The sequence below is a fragment of the Elephas maximus genome, chromosome 17 (genome assembly GCF_024166365.1).
Source record: "Elephas maximus indicus isolate mEleMax1 chromosome 17, mEleMax1 primary haplotype, whole genome shotgun sequence".
NCBI lineage: Eukaryota > Metazoa > Chordata > Mammalia > Proboscidea > Elephantidae > Elephas > Elephas maximus.
In genome coordinates, this window is record NC_064835.1 from 84,121,107 (window position 1) to 84,140,654 (window position 19,548).

General features: G+C 45.7%; 1 protein-coding gene and 1 long non-coding RNA gene across 48 annotated transcripts in view; one reads left to right on the plus strand and one right to left on the minus strand.

Moving 5' to 3' along the window:
- Window positions 1-16,805, minus strand: part of MAP4K4 (mitogen-activated protein kinase kinase kinase kinase 4) — a 221,182-nt gene extending 204,377 nt beyond the window's left edge. For 24 of the 47 annotated variants that reach the window (XM_049856311.1, XM_049856305.1, XM_049856288.1 and 21 more), the window contains exons 1-2: window positions 16,590-16,804; window positions 16,192-16,257 (exon numbers count right to left, since the gene is read on the minus strand). In XM_049856311.1, coding sequence (XP_049712268.1) covers window positions 16,192-16,257; window positions 16,590-16,646 — 123 coding nt within the window. In that variant the 5' untranslated portion in view covers window positions 16,647-16,804. Of the gene's footprint in view, window positions 1-16,191; window positions 16,258-16,589 lie in introns of all 47 variants that reach the window. The other 23 variants (XM_049856285.1, XM_049856273.1, XM_049856274.1 and 20 more) reach the window with 2 other exon arrangements.
- Window positions 16,806-17,123: 318 nt separating this feature from the next.
- Window positions 17,124-19,548, plus strand: part of LOC126060186 (uncharacterized) — a 62,017-nt gene continuing 59,592 nt past the window's right edge. The window contains exon 1 of the long non-coding RNA XR_007513564.1: window positions 17,124-17,879. This is a non-coding gene — a long non-coding RNA (uncharacterized LOC126060186). The remainder of the gene's footprint in view (window positions 17,880-19,548) is intronic.

Below are 19,548 nucleotides of genomic sequence, written 5' to 3' on the forward strand. Positions count from 1 at the left end.
AATGGGAAAAGGGAAAAATCTTAGACAGGGAAAAAAAAAAAAAAATGACATGTAACATACAGAGGAACAAGATAAGGATTACAGCAGACATCTCAGTGGAAACAATGCAAGACAGAAGGCAACAGGGTAGCCATTCTAAAGTACGAAAAGAAAAAAACTGTCAATATAAAATTATATATCCAGCAAGAATATCTTTCAAATAGAAGCAAAACAATGATGTTGAATGAATTCATCACCAGCAAACCTGCGCTACAAAAAAAAAATGTTAAAGGAGGTCCTTTGGGCAGAAGGAAAACAATACCAGATAGAAATATGGATCTAACTACATGGGTACATGTATGCACGTATACGTGCTACATTTGTTGTGCCGTTGAGTCAGTTCTGACTCACAGCCACCAGATATACAACAGAATGAAACCCTGCCCAGTCCTGAGCAATCTTCACAATCGTTGTTATGCTTGAGCCCATTGTTGCAGCCACTGTGTCAATCCATCTCATTGAGGGTCTTCCTCTTTTCCAATGACCCTCTACTTTATCAAACACGATGCTCTTCTCCAGGGACATCCTGATAACATGTCCAAAGTATGTGAGACTAGTCTCTCCATCCTTGCTTCTAAGGCACATTCTGGTCTTACTTCTTCCAAGACAGATTTGTTCATGGGTGTCGTTGATAGAAGTAAAATGAAACCCTTGACAACTTCAATCTTTTCTGTTTATCATGATGTTGCTCACTGGTCCAGTTGTGAGGATATTTGTTTTCTTTATGTTGAAGAATAATCCATACTGAAGGCTGTAGTCTTTGATCTTCATCAGTAAGTGCTTCACGTCCTCTTCACTTCCAGCAAGCAAGGTTGTGTCATCTGCGTATTGCAGGTTGTTAATGAGTCTTCCTCCAATCCTGATGCCCCATTCTTCTTCATATAGTCCAGCTTCTCAGATTATCTGCTCAGCATACAGGCTGACTAGGTATGGCGAAAGGATACAACCCTGACACACACCTTCCTGACTTTAAGCCACGTACTTATCCCCTTGTTCTATTCCAATGGCTGCCTCCTGATCTATGTACAGGTTTCTCATGAGCACAATTAAATGTTCTGGAATTCCCATTCTTCACAACATTATCCATAATTTGTTATGATCCACAGAGTCAAATGCCTTTGCACAGTCAATAAAACACAGGTAAACTTCTTTCTGGTATTCTCTGCTTTCAGCCAAGATCCATTTGATATCAGCAATGATATCCGTGGTTCCACATCCTCTTCTGAATCCAGCTTGAATTTCTGGCAGTTCTCTTGTCAATACATTGCTGCAGCCACTTCTGAATGACTTTCAGCAAACTGAGATGTTTCAACAAACAGATGCAGCACGGGAAGTACTCACTCATCTATGCCAAGAAATTTGGAAGACAGCTACCTGGCAGCTGACTGGAAGAGATCCCTATTTATGCATATTCCCTAGAAAGGGGATCCCGCCAAATGTAGAAATTATCCAACAATATCATTAATATTAATATACTACATGGGTACATATTTTTTCCCTTACTACTTAAGTTTCTTTAAAAAATATTTGAACAAAAATAACATCAATGTATTTTAGAGTTTATAACATATATGAAGTTAAAATGTATGACAATGATATCATAAAGGCCAGGTGGGGAGAAATGGAAGGACACTACTGTAAGGTTTGTATATTATCCATGAAGTGTGTAACATTATTTGAGGAGGAGAGAGTGGTAAGTTAAAGATATGTACTATATACTGTAAAGCAACCTACAGAATAATACAAGGAAGACCTATAGCTAATAAACCAATAAAGAAGATAAAATGGAATCATTTTTAAAAACTCAATCCAAAGGAAGGCAAAAAAGAAAGGAAGAAGACTACCAGTGACAGCAAGTCCTCAGCAAACAGAACAGAAATCTAAGAGTATAAAAGTCAAGAGGAAAAAATTAACTTCCTATGCAAAATTTAGTTTTACATCAGTGCTGTTTTATTTTTTAATAACAATAAGGCAAGTACAAGAAGAATATATCATTTCAGCTAACGGAGCAGCAAACTCAAGAGATGTCTAATTCAACTTTGGACTGTTCACCTAATGACTGACAAAGGCTTTGTTTAAACAAAATAAAAGACAATAAGAATTTCAAATTCTGAATGGAAGCAACAGTAATAAAACAGTCCTGTTTTCCAGTATGATTTGAGAAAACTGAGGAATATTTCACTCCATATTAAATTGTTAAAAAGAAGAAGAAAAGAAAAAGCCCATAAAATCATTTTACATCGTAGGTTCAGGGAAAGAAAGTCTCTTTTGTCAACATATCCAAAAAGCAAATACACCAAACCCACTGGCGTTGAGTCGATTCCGACTCATAGCGACCCTACAGTAGAGAGTAGAACTGCCCCATAGAGTTTCCAAGGAGCACCTGGCAGACTCGAACTGCCAACCTTCTGGTTGGCAGCCAGAGCACTTAGCCGCTGCACCACCAGGGTTTCCAGCAAATACACAGCACCTGAAAAAAAAAGATATCCAAAGCCTCATCTTTTGAATTGTTTCCTTGTTTAACCTGAGCCCCCAAAACACTTATGAGAAACTATTTAAATATCACAAACCTTTACACCACTGTTCCCATCTCACAGAGGGGTCTCTCCCAGCCCTAAGTTGCCTCGGCAGCTGAGTAAAGCAGTCCTTCCTAGGTGCATAGTGTGAGAAGAACAGGGCCTATTTCGGGCCATCTAAATCAAAACCAAACCTGTGCCACTGGGTCGATTCCGACTCACAGCAACCCCAAAGGACAGAGCGGAGCTGCCGCACAGGGTTCTAGGGAGCGCCTGGTGGATTTCAACTGCTGATCTTCCGGTTGGCAGCCAAACCCTTAGCCACTACGCCACCAGGGCTGGGGCCACTAGTCACCGGGTACTGCTCCCATTCCTGCTCAAGGCACTCACTGAGTGGCCTGATGAGGGCTCCTCCCCAGTCCTCCCTCCCTTTGGGGATGTTCAGGGTGCTGGACAAATAAGCTGATAACTCCTAACTGACAGAGATTCAAAACAGCAATGACACCAAACAGCAAGGATGTAGGATGCAAGGCCTCCCAAGAGATAGCTGGGGCAAGGCAAACTGAATGGAGGCAGTCAGTTACCATAATCTATGAAACACATCCCTCCTATCTTTATTCAAATCTCTATTAACCAAGGTGATGAGTCACAGGCTCAAAGGCTCCTTTTATCTGCAAGGAAGCCTGCTGGTTGCTCCTCAGCCATCTATGCCTCAGCCACTGAATCTCAATTTAAATCACGAAGCTTCAGTGTCCATACCTACTTTATCAAATCCAGCTTTGCTACCGCATCATACACTCCATGGGATCCTGCTCTTCCCCTTGCCGCAATATCATCCTCTTGAAATTGTTTATTATCTGCCTTACACATCAGGCTCTATGCTCCACAAGAGCACAAGCCGATGGCCTTTCTTGTCCGTTGTCACCAGTGAACAAGCCTTGCACAGTGCCTGGCATATATTATGCACACAAAAGGTACTCGCCTAGTGGAGCAGGCTCAAAATACCTATAAAAAGCAAATCACAAAACAGACATTCAGGCCTCAAATCACTGAAGCATAAAGAGCTGAACACCAACAAGTTTTTTTTCTGGAAATTAAAGGAGAGAGTAACAAAGATGGATAAGAAACCATGTGTACATATGTAGAAAGAAATGAGATGCTCTGACATGCCAAGTTCAAATGAAAAACATCCCAGAATTTGAGGTGTGCCCCAGCAGGTAAGTTAATGAACCCAGTGAATTGTGTGCCACTTGGATGTACATCCTTAACTTCGGGTAATACCCAGTATCTAACCTGGCATCCCCAATGAATTATGTGTCACTTAGATGCACAGTCCTAACCTAGATAATACTCAAACACCGACCCTTGAGATCTCAAAATTGAGTAAATCGTAAGGCAATTACATATAGAGGGTCTCAAAAACACATGGCAAAGGGTGCTGGTACTCAAGAGTAGTCTGCCACTATCAAAAGCAGGTAAGACTGATAACTGCCAAGTACAAGAATATAAAGATACACTATCATTAAATTTAATTAGATGTGATCTCAATGCAGTAAGTCGCTAATAAAAGAAGCCGAGAAAAATATAGATATATTTGAAGCAAATTAAGATGTGTAACCTTATTCCTGGATTAACTCAGCAAATCATTTATCTAACTTGAGGTGTGTCCTTCTTACCAAAGATAATAGATCTCGTTTTGTTGTTTTCTCAAATCCTGGTGAGTCAATCACTTCTGCTTGGGATAAAGGAAAACTCCAGACTTTAGGATCACATGACAAATGTCTGGGTATTACACAATGGAATCCCCCAAAGGAACAGTGAGAAGGAAAAACAGGTTTGGCCTACTTCCTGATACCAGTGACCTCACTGATACCGAACAGTGTTTTTACAGCCGTAAGAAAGAGGCCATATTGGTGTCCAAAGTAACGATTTACTGTTCACAGTGATGACAAATAACAGGAGTAGGGAAGGAAAAGACTTCCAAGAAGCAGAATTTCCAACTGCCTTCCCCTCATCCAGAGGTAGACAAGGCCGTCAGTGTAACAGAGAAGTGGTTACACCAAAGAAATGGGAAGGCCCATGCAGATAAATCACCCCTTCTTTCTCCTTTCCACACAGAGCCCTGTTGGCCCAATGGTTAAGAGCTTGGCTGCTTCCCGAAAGATCAGCAGCTGTAATCCACCAGCCACTCCCTGGAAACCCGATGGGGCAGTTCTACTCTGTCCTATAGGGTCGCTATGCATCGGAGCCAAATTTAGAGCAACAGACACGGTTTAGTTTTTGGTTCTCCTTTCCATGGATGACTCCCAAGGTGCAATTCCACACGCAGCTCTTTTGGAAAAGCAAAGCAAAACGATCCGCTGGATGCATTATTCAAACTGCCAAAAATCAGAGACAAATTCAATGTCCATCCGCGGGCGAATGTTAGACAAGGTGTGGTGCAGCCATACGATGGAATATTACTCTGCAGTAAAAAAACAACTACTGACTCGTGCTACGTAGAAGAACCTCGAAGGCATTAGGTGAGGTAAGAGAAACCAGACACGAGACCACGTAGTGTATTCCATTTACACGAGATGTCTAGATAAGGCAAATCTAGAGAGACAGGAAGTAGAAGAGCAGCTGTCTCCTCTCGGGGTGTGAATGGGTAGGAGGCACCTTAGTGGGGTGGTGAGAATGCTCTGATTTGTGGTGATGGTACCACCATCCAGTAAACTTACTCAAACCTTGAATTGTAGGCTTGAAATGGGTGAATTTTAAGATATGTAAAATATGCCTCAATAAAGCTGTTTAAAAAAAATTTTTTTTTTAAAAACCAATCCTGCTGAACAAACTTCTATGTCTTTTTAAGGCCTGTTCAAAGTAGTAGCCAGCACAGTAACACATACCATCGGCTACTTCGCATCTTTTCTTGCCTCACTTTCCTTTTTCCTCAGCTTAGGGCCTGCACCTCCCAAATTAAGTACTTCCACTTTAACCCCTGCCTTAAGCTCTGCCTTCTAGGGAGCCCACATAAAGGCACCCACTCCCCCCCTTCACTGCTGTTGTTGTTATGGATGAAAAGAAGCAAACACCTGTGCAAAACTCTAAGTTGAAAATCAAAGATACGACTTCTAGTTAAACATGACAGGCTGATCACATGAGTCATGGAGGATAAGTCTCAGACAAAAGGCTATAAGAATAGAAAGTTCAGAATAAAACGATGAAGGGAGGACAGGACTTAAGAGAACTGATACAGGTTTGATGCCTAAAATGTAGATGAAGTGATAATTGATATGGTGGAGAAGAAACAGTTACGACCTAAGGGTCTACTGAGGAAACCAAGAGGAAGTGAGCCCGTGTGCCCCAAAGCACCCTGAGAAACTCAACACTGGAAAGCAATGGAAACCAATGAAGTACAAGGTTAAAACCAGGAGGCTAGGTTAGCCTGCACATTTAGCAGCTGAATGCCCCAGGTCCTTCTCTACCTCACACACTTCCCTACCTCACATCCCTCCACACCGATAACACACCACAGGTTTATTTCTGAAGAAACTGAAAAAGAGATGCTCCAGACAAGAGGCACCAGGCAAAGTGGTGGAGCAGAAGGCTGACAACACAGGGATTAAGTGAAAGTTAAGATATTAAACTACAGGATCCTCAGTCTCTTTCCCCCACCCTGAAACCCATATATGGCCCCTCGGCAGAAAATCCTGAAAGTTATTAGAGAAACCAGCCCCTACTGAGGTTCCCCAACCACCAGAAGGTACTGATGTCTATCTGACCTCCCTACATTCGAGCAGCATCAGTCAACAACCTCCTGCCCATATACACAGAGGCCCCAATTCATTTCCTAGTACCTTACTCTTAAATATGATCAGATAGTCAGGGATCTCCAGGATTTCAAGGAAAACCCACAGCATGAAAGACAAAGACCAAAAATAAGCGAACAGGATAAATAAATCTGGATGGTAGAGAAAAAAGAATGCAGGAGCACAAGAAAACCAGGCGCCTCACAACAGAAGGGCAAAAAGACAAACACTTAACAGAAGAGGAAAGATAATAAACTAGATCTAAGAGGTGACTAATAGGACTTCCTAAAAAGAAGGCAGAGAAGCTGGAAAGAAGTGTATCAAAAAATGATACAAAAAAATTTCTTAGGGAAAAGAAGACTGCTCCAAACAGAAAGAATGACAACAAGAGACCCTCATAAAATCTAAGAATACCAGGAATAAAGAGACTATCCTAAAAGTTTTCCAAAAGAAGTTTAAAACAGGTCACACTCAAAACAATAGAGCAATGTCTTCAAAATTCCAAGGGAACAATGATATTCAACCTAGAATACTTTTCCGCTAACTTAGATATGCAGGCAAATCCAGTGTAAATTTACAACAAAGACACTGTCTGCCAAGCAAGGACTCAGAACCTTTACACATGTGCACCCTTTCTTACAGAGCTACTGGAGGTTGTGCTTCCGGGAAACAAGACAGTAAACCAGGACAACAGTTGTCCACTGGGTCTAGGGGGCAAACCATATCTGCTCAGCTTAGAACATGAAAACACCAAGTTCTGACATATCTCCAGGAGTGCTGTCCAGGGAGAAAAAATTGAAATCAATGGGTAATTTGCAACAATAAATTATCTGATGTGTTTTAAAAATCACTGACAAAGTTCAACACAACTAGATGGTGCCTGGCTACCACCACGGACTGCTCTGACAGGGATCACAATAGAGGGTCCCAGACATAGCTGGAGAAAAACACAGAACAAAATTCTAACTCACGAAAAACAACCAGACTCACTGGCCTGACAGAGGCTGCTGAAACCCCGAGATAATGGCCCCTGGACACCCTTCTAGCTCAATAATGAAGTCACTCCAGAGGTTCACCCTTCAGCCAAATATCAGGCCCATAAAACAAAACGAGACTCATGGGGCACACCAGCCCAGGGGCAAGGACTAGGAGGCAGGAGGGGACAGGAAAGCTGGTAACAGGGAAACCAAAGTTAAGAGAGTGTTGACATGTGGCGGGGTTGATAACCAGTGTCACAATACAGTACGTGTACTGTTTAATGAGAAGCTAGTTTGTCCTGCAAACTTTCACCTAAAGTACAGTAACAAGAACAAAAAAAGAAAGATCATTGACAAAGGCTTAATTTTACTAGGCATTTATCTTTTAGAGTACTGGGAGGAGAAAAGGAATGATAGGTACCTAGATCACTAAGCAAATGACAAAGTCAGGCAATGCAAGGGGACGGTACTGTTTAAATAACGAAAAGTATTCATATTAGATTGCTTGGGTCAGTGAAAAATGGTATTTCCACAGTCGTGATAATATAAACAACCATCATTTTAACACAAAATTATGATATACTCTTTTAAGTGAGAATGCAGACTGAAGAAGGGAGGGGACCAGTTATAAGAGCTGTCTCTACGCTAACAGGAAGTCAATAAATGTCTGAAATTGATAAGAAGAAATAGAAATAGCCACATAAACACATAATAGGGCAGTAATTATCAGATGAGGTGGCTAAAAGCACTGAGAGTAGACACCTCTGGGGAACTGGGGGGGCGAGGGAGAGGCCGGCTACAGGATTCCTTCGGAGTTTTGATACAGGCGTTTTTGTGCATTTTGATTGTACGTTCATAACTTTAATAAGTTTTAAAAGGCCTTATTTATCACAAGGAGCCCCGGTGGTGCAGTGGTTAAGAGCTCAGCTGCTAACCAAAAGGTCAGCAGTTCAAAACCACCAGCCGCTGCTTGGAAACCCTGCGGGACAGTTTCACTCTGCCCTATAGGGTCACTGTGAGTGGGAATGGACTGGACAGCAATGGTTTGGGTTTGGTTTATTTATCCTATGGTTAAAATAAAGGTTTTTTAAAGTTACAATGTAAGGGAGTATTTTTTCTTTTAATTATTTATATTTCATACATAACTGGTCAATATTTACCACATGAAAGAGAGTTAAATGCCCGAGGGGTCAAAGGCGCTGAAGCTGCACTGCAGCCCGTGCTCTGACTCCCGACTTCTACAGGTGGGACAATTCACTGCAGGGCACAGACACCAGCCCCCAGGTCTCCAGCTTGCTAACTCAACAGCCCTGCCCAGAATCAATCCTGCCGGATCAGTGCTTCTCAAAGCGTGGTCAGCTGACCGGTGTACACGAGACAGCTTCAGAAACAGAGAAGACATATGTAAAAATTTCCACAACAATTTGTCTTTTGATGATGAAAAACATAGGCTCCTATTTTGTATGTCTATTTCTTTCATTTTACTTTCCTTGCTTTCACTGTATATTACAAATGTATTGGGGTTTGGGAAACCCTGCTGAGGTTGATCCCGCTTTAGGGCTAAAAGGACCAAACTGAAGTCCAGGCTGTTTGGGCCTGTCACTGCATCGGCTAGAGCCCTGGTGGCGCGGTGGTTAAGAGCTACAGCTGCTAACCAAAAGGTCAACAGTTTGAATCCACCAGCCACTCCTTAGAAACCCTGTGGGGCAGTTCTACTCTGTCCTGTAGGATTGCTGTGAGTCGGAATCTACTCAAAGCCACTGGGTTTAGTGCATTCACTGGGGTAGAGCACCTGCGGAGATGCAGACATTGCAAGACAGAGCTAATATCTGGCCTTTTATCACATGCATCCATGGCCATCTTTCCTAAGTTCTATGAGGTAGACTAGTTACCCGTTCCATCCACCACTGAACACCTGGCACTTAGAGCTGGACCCAGTATGGTCACAGCACAACACCCGCTTGTCGCAGGAACCACCTTTTTGTGGTTAATCCTTTTCATCACTTCCTCAGTTCTAAATTCCTCACAATACTACAGAGACGTCAGTTTCTGAGACCCCAGTTTTAAAAAGTTGGCAAGTCCTAGAGCTTTTCAATCTCCCCACTTCCTTTTGAAATTCTTATAGAAAACTGTGCTCCCCAATTCACTACCCCACAACACATCACTTTATTAATTACTCAATCCAAGAGACAGCTCCTCTCCTGAATACCACCAGAGGACGTCTATTACTGAACCAGCCTCATACAGAAAGATCACATCCAATTGGGTTTCTTATAAAACCTAAGGACATAATTTGTAACGTTACTTCTAGCCCTTCTCCAATCTCCTAACCATTCCCTCCTTATGTCCAAAGATTTTACCCTGATTCCATTCTTCTGGTGTTATTTCAGTAACATAACTACCAACCAAATCTTTTAGAAGTGAAATAACTTAAGAATCTGTTGTTGTTCGGTTTCTTTGAGTCCATTTAGACTCACAACGACCCCATGTCACAAGAGAAGAACTGCCCCATAGGGTTCTCCAGGCTGTAATCTTTATTGGAGCCAACTGCCAGTTCTTCCCCCTGCAGAGCAGCTGGGTGGGTTTGAACCATCAACCTTTCAGTTAGTAGCCGAGAGCTAAATTATTAAATATGCCTTAATATTTGAAAACTGATAACTCAGCCTACCGTTGCAAAAAAACTAAACTGAATTAAGTGAAAAATCTATCTGCAGTAAATTTTCAAAGCACTTAATAGCAAACGGAGCCCTGGTGGCACAGTGGTTAAGAGCTATAGCTGCTAACCAAATGGTCAGCAGTTCAAATCCACCAGCCACTCCTTGGAAATCCTATGTGGCAGTTCCACTCTGCCCTATAGGGTGGCTATGAGCCGGAATTGACTCGACAGCGTTTCGGTATTAGCAAATACTTGGTGTAACGACCTGCAGTCCACTAATACCTATCTCCTTGTGATAGAAACAAAGTTTTTAAAACGCTGGCTCAAAACGTTAGAAAGTGACCTAAATCTCCTGCCGACCTCTTAAAACCAGGAATTAGAAGTGTTTGATTTTGAAAATTTACTGTGGAATAAGTCCTTGACTCTAAGAGCCCACTGTCACGCAGTATGCACTCTGGCACGTTTTCCTCGGATGTCAGTGACCGACTTCCATATACGCTGAGGCTGAGCCTCCAGGTTATCACACAGCAGTGCTGCTTCCTAGCCTCCGGCTCTGTTTCTGCAGCTTTATCATCTTTGTCAGAAAAGCAGTAGGTTTGTGCAATTATTTAAGTATTTTATTGCCCCCTGCCAATGTTCTCAAATGATTGGAACATAAGAAAATCAAAGCACTGCTACGGCATCGTTAACTGAATACAACTGAGAGATGCCCCAAGAGTGGGCAATCTTTAACCTGCAGCAGCCATTCACAGACCAGCTGACACATTGTTTACTACTAAAGCAGAGAAATAAATGAACATGTGTGAAATTCGTACAACAAAGTGTCCAAAAGATACTTAGCTTATAACGTTTTCAGTTTCCTGGGAATGAAGCTCCTTAGCTCCATAGCGTAGCCCGTATTTTCAGGAATGCCTTCTTTCAAAAGTAGAACATATCATTTCAAAAAACATCTCTTTGCTCTCCCACAATCAGTCCGTAAAAGTCTACAAACACATACACTGTACCAAAAGTGCCCAGATAATGTTTCTGGTGTATGTCAATTTATGTAGAAATACCCATATACTGAATACTAGTTATGTTAAGAAAAAAGGCATAACAGAAGTTTGCAGCTAAGCCATTGAACATGCATGTACTACAAAATTTCAAGCTATATGCAATTAAAAACCCAACGGGGTTTTGTCTGACGGCTGGATTTGCTTTTGGACGTGTGGGGTTGATATTTAAGAGAGCTACACACCAATATTTGTGAAACAGGGCTTCCTCCCACCTTCTCCAAGTCCAGAATTCTTTCAGCATGAAGGAAATCTGTCTCAGAACAAGTCCGAACATGCCACCTAGGGACAGATCAGCTGACACTAACCCTCCTCCTAACAAAAACATCATTCGTTTTTGGCCCACAAGTTGTCTTTCCCTGAATTAACAACAAAAGACACTCTATTTAGAGACCCTCACACACAAGTTTAAGTGCACACTCTAACACATTAGACTAATGATTTTTAAAAGCCAGACAATATATATGGCACTCTATCTCTGAGCAAGTGAAAGCAGTTTCAGCACTTTCGGCCTGTTAATCCCAAGGCTCCTCCCCACCTACTGGGCAAACAGGGTACCCATTAAAAGGCCGTCTACAAAGCCTGCAGAGAATGAGTCAAATCAGCAGATCAAATACACAAGGAGGAATGCTCAAGGAACCACACTACTCATGCATCCTTCCAAACCCACCTCAAACTTCAGCCTCTCTTCCTCTCCACGGTCACTGTCTCGGCTGCCCCCACCTCTGCCTCCCCCGCTTCTCTTCCGGTCAGTCCACTGCCAAACGCCAACCATCTCACCTCATCCTTCCCAAAACAAAACCATCCGACCAAGTCCCCTACTCCCAAAGAACATTAATCCCAAAACTTCCAGTGGCTCTTCACTGTTTAAGAACAAGGTTCCTCCTTCATCTCAAGCCCAAACATCTCTAGGCAGATTCCCACTGCTCCCTCAACCTCCCGTCATTCCCAAAGGCCACCGTCAGCCCTTCTGGCACCCCACAACCTTCCTTCAGTAAATGAGGGGTTGAGCGTTTAGCACAGTGCTTAAGAGGTGGCAGACTCTCATGGCTAGCTCTCCTTACCATGCATTTTTTTTGGCCTGGAGTACCCTCCTCCTTGGAGCCCTGCTGGCGCCTTGCTTAAGTGCTCTGCTGCTTAACCAACAGGCCGGCGGTTCAGATCCACCAGCCACTCCTTGGAAACCCTGTGGGGCCATTCTACTCTGTCCTATAGGGTTGCAATGAGTTAGAATTGACTCGACACCAAGTTTCATTTGGGTTTGGACTCTCCTCCTCAAGCTCCTTAGTCTACATCCTCCCTTTTACCAGTAACAGTGTCAGAGGTGCCCAACCCTCCACACACGTAACTCCCCTCCCCGGAGCAAGGCCAGACACCTGCCTCTTTGCCTGCTGAATTCTAAACTCCCTGAGGCCCAAGTTACTGTCCCATTGCCCTCTGGCTTCCCAACAGTGCCTGCCTTTCAAGAGGCAGAGCTTTCCTTCTCAGGTAGGCCGTCTTCTCCTATTCGAGCGATTTTGGAACACCAAATACAAGATAACAATACAGTTAGCCATGGAAAAAAACAAAAATGGTCCAATAAGTCTTGAAAATAACAATAAAATCCAAACTAACACAGGAACGTAGACTTATTACTTCTGGTTTTGACTTCTTATGTTATCACTGTTCTCCTTTGATGAAAAACAGTAAAAATCCTCTATATTTACGCAACCTGGGGGATCAGTAAACCAACATGCACGAAAGCACTCCACACTTACAAACGAGCGGCATTCTGAAAGCAACCCTGCAAACACACATTCACGACATTTTTAAAGTTTTCATTTGAGTCTCCTTCCTTTTGCTCCCTCAAAAACCTAAAGCCGAAAATAAATTTCTCTAAACAGAAAAATCCATTTTCCTAAGATAAAAGTTATATATACCTCAACTATACTCAAACCGTTTACCATGTTTCTCAGAGATATAAGAAAGTATCCCCCCCAAAAAAGCCTTTATCAAAACTCAGAAAACTCGCTTTCAATTCAGTCGCTTCACATAAATCTTCTCAAAATAAGTAACCTTATCCGTAAAAAACAGAGCTCATAGAAAAAACAGAAAATGTAACTACAAAATCAATTAGGACTACAGGTTTTTCAGCTTACAGGTGTTTTACCTGAAGTTACAGAAATCGACTTTTTTGTAAATAACAAATTAGTTACACACATCTTCCAAACCCTGATGCTATTCACACTGAAGGATGTTTAGCGGCAATAAACAAACACTAAACAAACAAAAAAAAACCTCCAAACCTGTTGCCTTGGAGTCAATTCCGGCTCACAGCGACCCCATATGATCGAATAGAATTGCTCACAGGGTTTCCAAAAACCGGCTGGTGTATTTGAACTGCTGACCTTTTGGTTACCAGCCAAGCTCTTAACCACTGAGCCACCAGGGCTACAAACAAAACCCTAATTCCCAAAACCACCATATGCACATTATGTCAGCAAAAATCTAAAATAAATCCCCACGCATAAAAATAAATGATTCTAGAAAGTTTACATTTAAAAGGAGAAGAAAACAGAGCTATGACTATTCTCTCTAGTTTCACTATCTCTACTATCTCTACTGAAGTTCCCGGTCCGTACACATTAAAGAACTCCCAGTGACCCTGGTGGTGTACAGCTGCCAACCAAGAGGTCAGCAGTTCGAGTCCGCCAGGCGCCCCTTAGAAACTCTACGGGGCAGTTCTACTCTGTCCTATAGGGTCACTATGAGTCGGAATCAACTCGACAGCAGTGGGTTTGGTTTTTCAGTAGTGACAATTAAGAAAACATTCATGAGATAATCAGGACAATGTGAACACTGGATATCTGACATTAAGGAATTAATTTTTTAGGTGGGATAATGGCTTTGTGAGTAGGTTAAAAAAAAAAAAAGAGAGAGAGAGAGACATACTGAAGAATTTATGGATGAAATGACAAGCTAGCTGGGATTTCCGTAAGGTAACGGCAGAAAGAGGAATACAGATGCAACTACGTTAGTTACGCGCTGACAACTGTTAAGTTGGGTGCTTTATTCCACTTGAGTATGTCTGAAAATTTCCATCGTAATAATAAAAAATGTAACTGCTTGTGACCAAAATCCTAAGCGATATTTTGTTCTGGATTGTATGCCACTATTGCACAGATTTCTTAATTCCTTACGCTTGCATATTCAGAAAAATTTCTCCTCCACTGTACAGACTTCGTAGTCAGAAAGCAGGCTGTGTCATTATGGATATCCCAACACTTCCCAATGTCATGGTAGGCATTTCTACTTCAAAAGCTTTTGCATGGTTGGGGGGGGGGGTGTGCAAAGGGGAAATAAGGAGGGGAGAAAACAATGTCCTTGTCCAAACTGTTACCAGACAGGGCTTCCACCTCTTACAACCAGTTAACACTTGGATTCATTTCTTTTTTCCTTATAATTTAAAAGCTGACTAACGCCTTCAGCTTACTCTGCTGCACTCAGCACAGACACTGACCGAGTAAGACACAAACAATCCCACCACTATATAACCAGGTCAAAAACAAGCTCTGGCCACCTCACTCGGAGGAGCGCACTCACCACTTAGATTTGGCCAGAAAAACTGGGTTAGAAAAAACTGGCTGCTGCTTACACAAACACTGGGGCTCCGGAGAATGTCTTTAAAAGCCAGTTACCAAGCCACTCAGCGAGTTGCAACACAATCTCATCCAAAATTTTCCAAACACTTCCAAATTCAGTTGAGCCCAGCAGCCTGAGTTAACAGGGCTCCCTTTCAAATTCAAAAATCTGGCCCCGGCCCCAACAGTTAACCAACAAAACACATGCTAATTTCACTTGCGATCACCTAGAAATACTGCCTCAAGTTCAGACCCCAGGCCTGTACACTGCCCAGGCCAGGCTAAGCTGGGGTAGGGGAGGGGCGTTCAAAGGACAGGCAAACTCTCTCAATAAAGCAGTAAGACACAATAGGATCCACACTTAACCTGGCCTAAGAAAACATCTATGGGCAGCCTCCAAGTATCCCAGCGCCTCTCCGCTTTGTGAATGAGACAATGACAACTCTCCATGGTGAAAACAGAAACCCTTGCTTCCTAAGGCATTTTCTAACCCTACTCTGCACCCACTCCAACAGCTAGAAAACTACTCCAATACAGATGACTTTTAGAACATCTTAAGAAACAAAACAGGGCAGGAAGAATCTATTGTTTTTTTTCTATTTCCAAGGCCTTGCCCATCCATTACCTGCAGCTCTTCATAACCTTTAGTATGCACACTGGATAAAATGAGAACACTGTTAGTCACACAGGTGTCAGCTACTCATCGCAGATTTATACAGTCTCCAGATTTGTTCACTGCATTTACCGGCGGCGGGGGGGGGGGGGGGGGGGGCGGCAAAAAAGAGAAAAACCTGGAATGGGTGTGAAACCAGGCATCCTCCTTACCCCTTGCTCTCCCTCTTCCCATTGCACACCTGTCAAACAGGTTATTCCTGGAATTCCGATTTTATAATCTTCACACTGTAATTCTTCCTGCTCCTGTTGCCCAAACGCACACCCCTCCCTTCCCCAAAATACGTATCCATCAGTAGCGTGGACCACAGACGAGAGTTACAAAGGCGTCCCAGTTAGCACCAAACTCCCCACCTTGAGCACCTGGCCAGCGCTCAAACGAGGAAACATGATGACCATTCTCGAGAAGGCCAAGGCACTGATTTAAGAATCATGAGCAAGGCCGGCCTTTTGTGAGTTTTAATTAACAAACACATTCAGAAGGCCGGGTTTGGGAAGAAAAAAAAAACTTAAGGTCGCTTTATGAAAAACGTTTTTCCACTTTCTCACAAAAGTGCTTGCCTAAGGGTGTAGTTTATTTCTTTCTGTCAAAGCCAGGAAACGAGGTCTTTTAAGGCTAATCGGGATGTGGCTGGGGCGGTTGTTGGGTGCCGGCGAGTCCATTTTCGACTCATAGCGACCTCCTGTGACAGAATACAATCTGAATATAAACTGCTTAAAAACAGAGACGCTGCCAAGCGAAAGCCCTTTCCGAACTTCGGCCAAGTGGCGTGGCCTCCAGTCAGAGCGTGTTTATCGCCCTTTTCCTCGTCTCCCAACGCGAAGTTTCAGCACGCCACGGGAAACAAAGAAGGCGCCCCACACCGACCTTATAGACTTGTCCATAGGTGCCATTTCCGACCACTTCCACCAGCTCAAAAATCCCAGCGGGATCCTGGAGAGGAAGGAGGGGAGGGGTTACAATTGAAAAGAAACAAAAAGGAATAAAGGACGCTGGCCCGCTGCGGAGAGGGCGGCTGCGCCCGCGCCGGTCCCCTCGCCCCGCGCCCCGGTCCCCGCGCCCAGGGCCGCGCCTCCGGCAGCGGGCGCGGGCGGCACCGGGCGCATTGGCGGCGCCCCGCGTCCCCGCACATGCCGACACAGGCAGACAAAGGAGCCGCCGCGCCCGCGGCTCTGCCCGCGGCGGCGCCCGAGCGCCCGGCCGGCCCGGGGCGCGGCCCCCGCCCCGCCGCCCCGCCGCCCCGCCGCCCCGCCGCGGCCACTCACCCGCAGCGAGGAGAGGTCGATGTCCACCAGACTTTTTGCAGGGGAGTCGTTCGCCATTTTCCCTTTTTTGCCTCCCAAATAGAACAGCTATCTGTGTCTGCGTGCCGTCGGCCGAGGCCGGGGCGCCACGGCGCCTGCTCGCACGGGGAGCGGGCGGCCGGGACGCCTCTTCGCCGGCCGGGGGCGGGCAGGCGGGCGGCGGCGCGGGCTCGGCCCCGCTCGCGGCTCTCGCCGGCCCCGGGCCGCGCGCCGAGGAGCGGACGGAGCGTGCGCGGGGCGGCGGCGGCGCTCACACCATGGCGCGCCAGCGGCCCGGGCGTCGCCGCGCTCAGGCCCCGCAGCCCGCGCCGCGCGCCGCGCGCATCCAGGCCGCCGCCGTACGGAACGTGGGCCGCGGCGGCGCCGAGAGTGGAGCAGGCAGCGCGAGGCCGAGACAAAGATAAGCCGGGGGGCGGGGGCGGGGGCGGGGCGGGGGCGGGGAGGGGGGGAGGGAGGGAGGGAGGAGGCGGCGGCGGCCGCGCGGGAGGAGGGGAAACGGGACACCGAAAATATATTCGGAGCGGAGCGCAAACAGCTCCCCCTCTCCTTCCCCGGCAGGAAAAACGGGCGGAAGCGCACTCGCACCCTGAGACCTGCTGGCGGAGGCGCGGGGCGCGCCGCCCGCCGCCCGGCGCGTGAATATTCAGCAGGGGTGGGGCCGGAACAATGGCCGGGCCGCCGGCCCAGACCCGGTAGCCGGCGCCCGGGTGGGGCCTCCGAGCCCGACCCCCTCGGTGCCCTCCAAAACGGCCAGAGCCGGGGGGTCGGGAGCGCAGGGATGAAAGGGGCCGTGCTGTCCCCAGGAAGGTGCTAAGAGTAAGGAAACGCCCCTACCTCGCACAAACAATAAATCAAAGAAACAAACTCGGACCCAGACGCCGAGAGGCAGACGAACCCGCCGTCTCTCAGGGAGAGGGTGTGTCCCGCCCTGCTGGGCCGGCCGCGCCCCGGATCGAAGGGGACGCGAGAGGGGATGTATCCAAGCGGAAGAGGGTCCTCTCTTTCTCCTCACCCGCTTTTCTTCCCTGCTGCCTCCAGCACCACTTAGGATACCTTTGAGACCCTCATTTCCGGTTTCCCTACATGGTTTTCTCTTCCTTTATTTTCTGTTCCAGGATAAGTGTGTGACAGGGTTGTAGCTGCGGGATTAGGCGAGCATCACTTGGCTGCCCGGCCCCAAGAGACTCAGTAGCCGAATCCACAACAGCTCTTGTAATGGCCTGGTGCCGCGCCCCTTACTTCGCCCCGTGGGTGAGCACTGTGTTTGGGGCCATAAATACTAAGCCATGTTTTGAGCCTACACATCACTACGATCAACAAATGGGCTTCCTCTTGCAACCTGGATACTAGTCAGTAGTTACGGAGTTTCATCAACCGAGAATATAAGATCTCTCTCTGGGTGGAGTAAGTGGCTTGGGATTGGCTGCTAACCTAAAGGTTGGGGGCTGGAACCCACCCAGTGCCTGCGTGGAAGAAAGGCCTGTTTGGGTGTATGTGTTCAAGGGCCATCTTCATTGCCTCCCTCCACTGTCCAGAATTTTTCAGTTGTTCCCTGTTAACTTACAGCAGGTGTTGTCAAACTTGAGAGGGCGTCAGCACCAGCCGGGGTGGGGGGTGTAAAAGCATGGATTGCAGGGCGGTACCTCAACTTGGATTCTGTAGGTCTGAGGTAAGCCATTGCTGTCTGGTCCATTCCGACTCGTAGCGACCCTCTAGGACAGAGTAGAACTGCCACATAGGTCTGAGGAGAGCCCCAGGAATTTACCTTTGTAACAGGTTCTCAGGAGCCCTGGTGACGCAGCGGCTAAGCCTTCAGTGGCTTGCCAAAAGGTCTGCAGTTGGAACCCACCCATTGCTCCTTGGAAACCCTATGGGGCAGTTCTGCTCTGTCCTGTAGGGTGGCTGTGAGTCCGAATTGACTAGACCACAGCGGTTTGTTGTTGTTGTTGTGTTGTGTTGCTGTTTTTGAACAGGTTCTGGAATGACGGTTGTTTTGCTGTCACAGTGATCACACTTTGCGAATAGCTGCCTCACAGGATGAATATCTGAGGCCCTTCATAACAGGGCTTCACAAACAGCACCATGATTATCTAGTATCTACCAGTTCTTAGGCGCTTGCTGTGCCCCTGATAATGTTTACTGATTTACATACAGTACCCAATTTAATAAGGAACCCTGGTGACGCAATGGTTAAGAATTCAACTGCTATCTAAAAGGTTGGCAGTTCAAACCCGCCCAGCAGCCCCTCAGGAGAAAGACCTGGTGATTTGCTCTGGTAAGAACTATAGCCTAAAAGACCTCACGGCACAGTTCTACTCCGTCACATGGGGTCTCTCTGCAAACCAACTCCATGGCACCTACCAAGTGGCTCTTCAAACTCACCTAGAAGTGACGCCAAAGAAAGGCTTGGTGATCTGCTTCCAGAAGGTCACAGACTTGAAAACCCTATGGAGTGCAGTTCTGCTCTGCAACACGTGGGGTCGCCATGAGTCAGAATGGACGGCAACAGGTTTGGTTTTTTTGGCTTTATTATTGATGACAGATAGCATGTATTGGATATGCTAAATCCTTTACATGTATTATCCCATTGTTCTTCACAGTAACTCCAAGTGGTAGGTACTGTTGGTTTTCCTGATTTGCCCATTAGGAAATCAAGGTCTGAAGACAAACTTGCTCTATGTGCAGAGTTGGACCCTAGACAATAACACGAGGCCCTCCCAGGCCATCCTCCCGCCACAGGTTTATAGCCACATTTCATTGAGGCTCACCATAGACCAACCCCTTCCTCCCTGCCTATCCAAATACCCTCCGTCACCTCAAGCCCAACTCAGAAACTGCAGCTTTGTATATCACCATTGTGCATTATTTCCCACTTTCAGTTCAGTACCTATTCTTGAAGCACCTACTAAGTGGAAGGAAC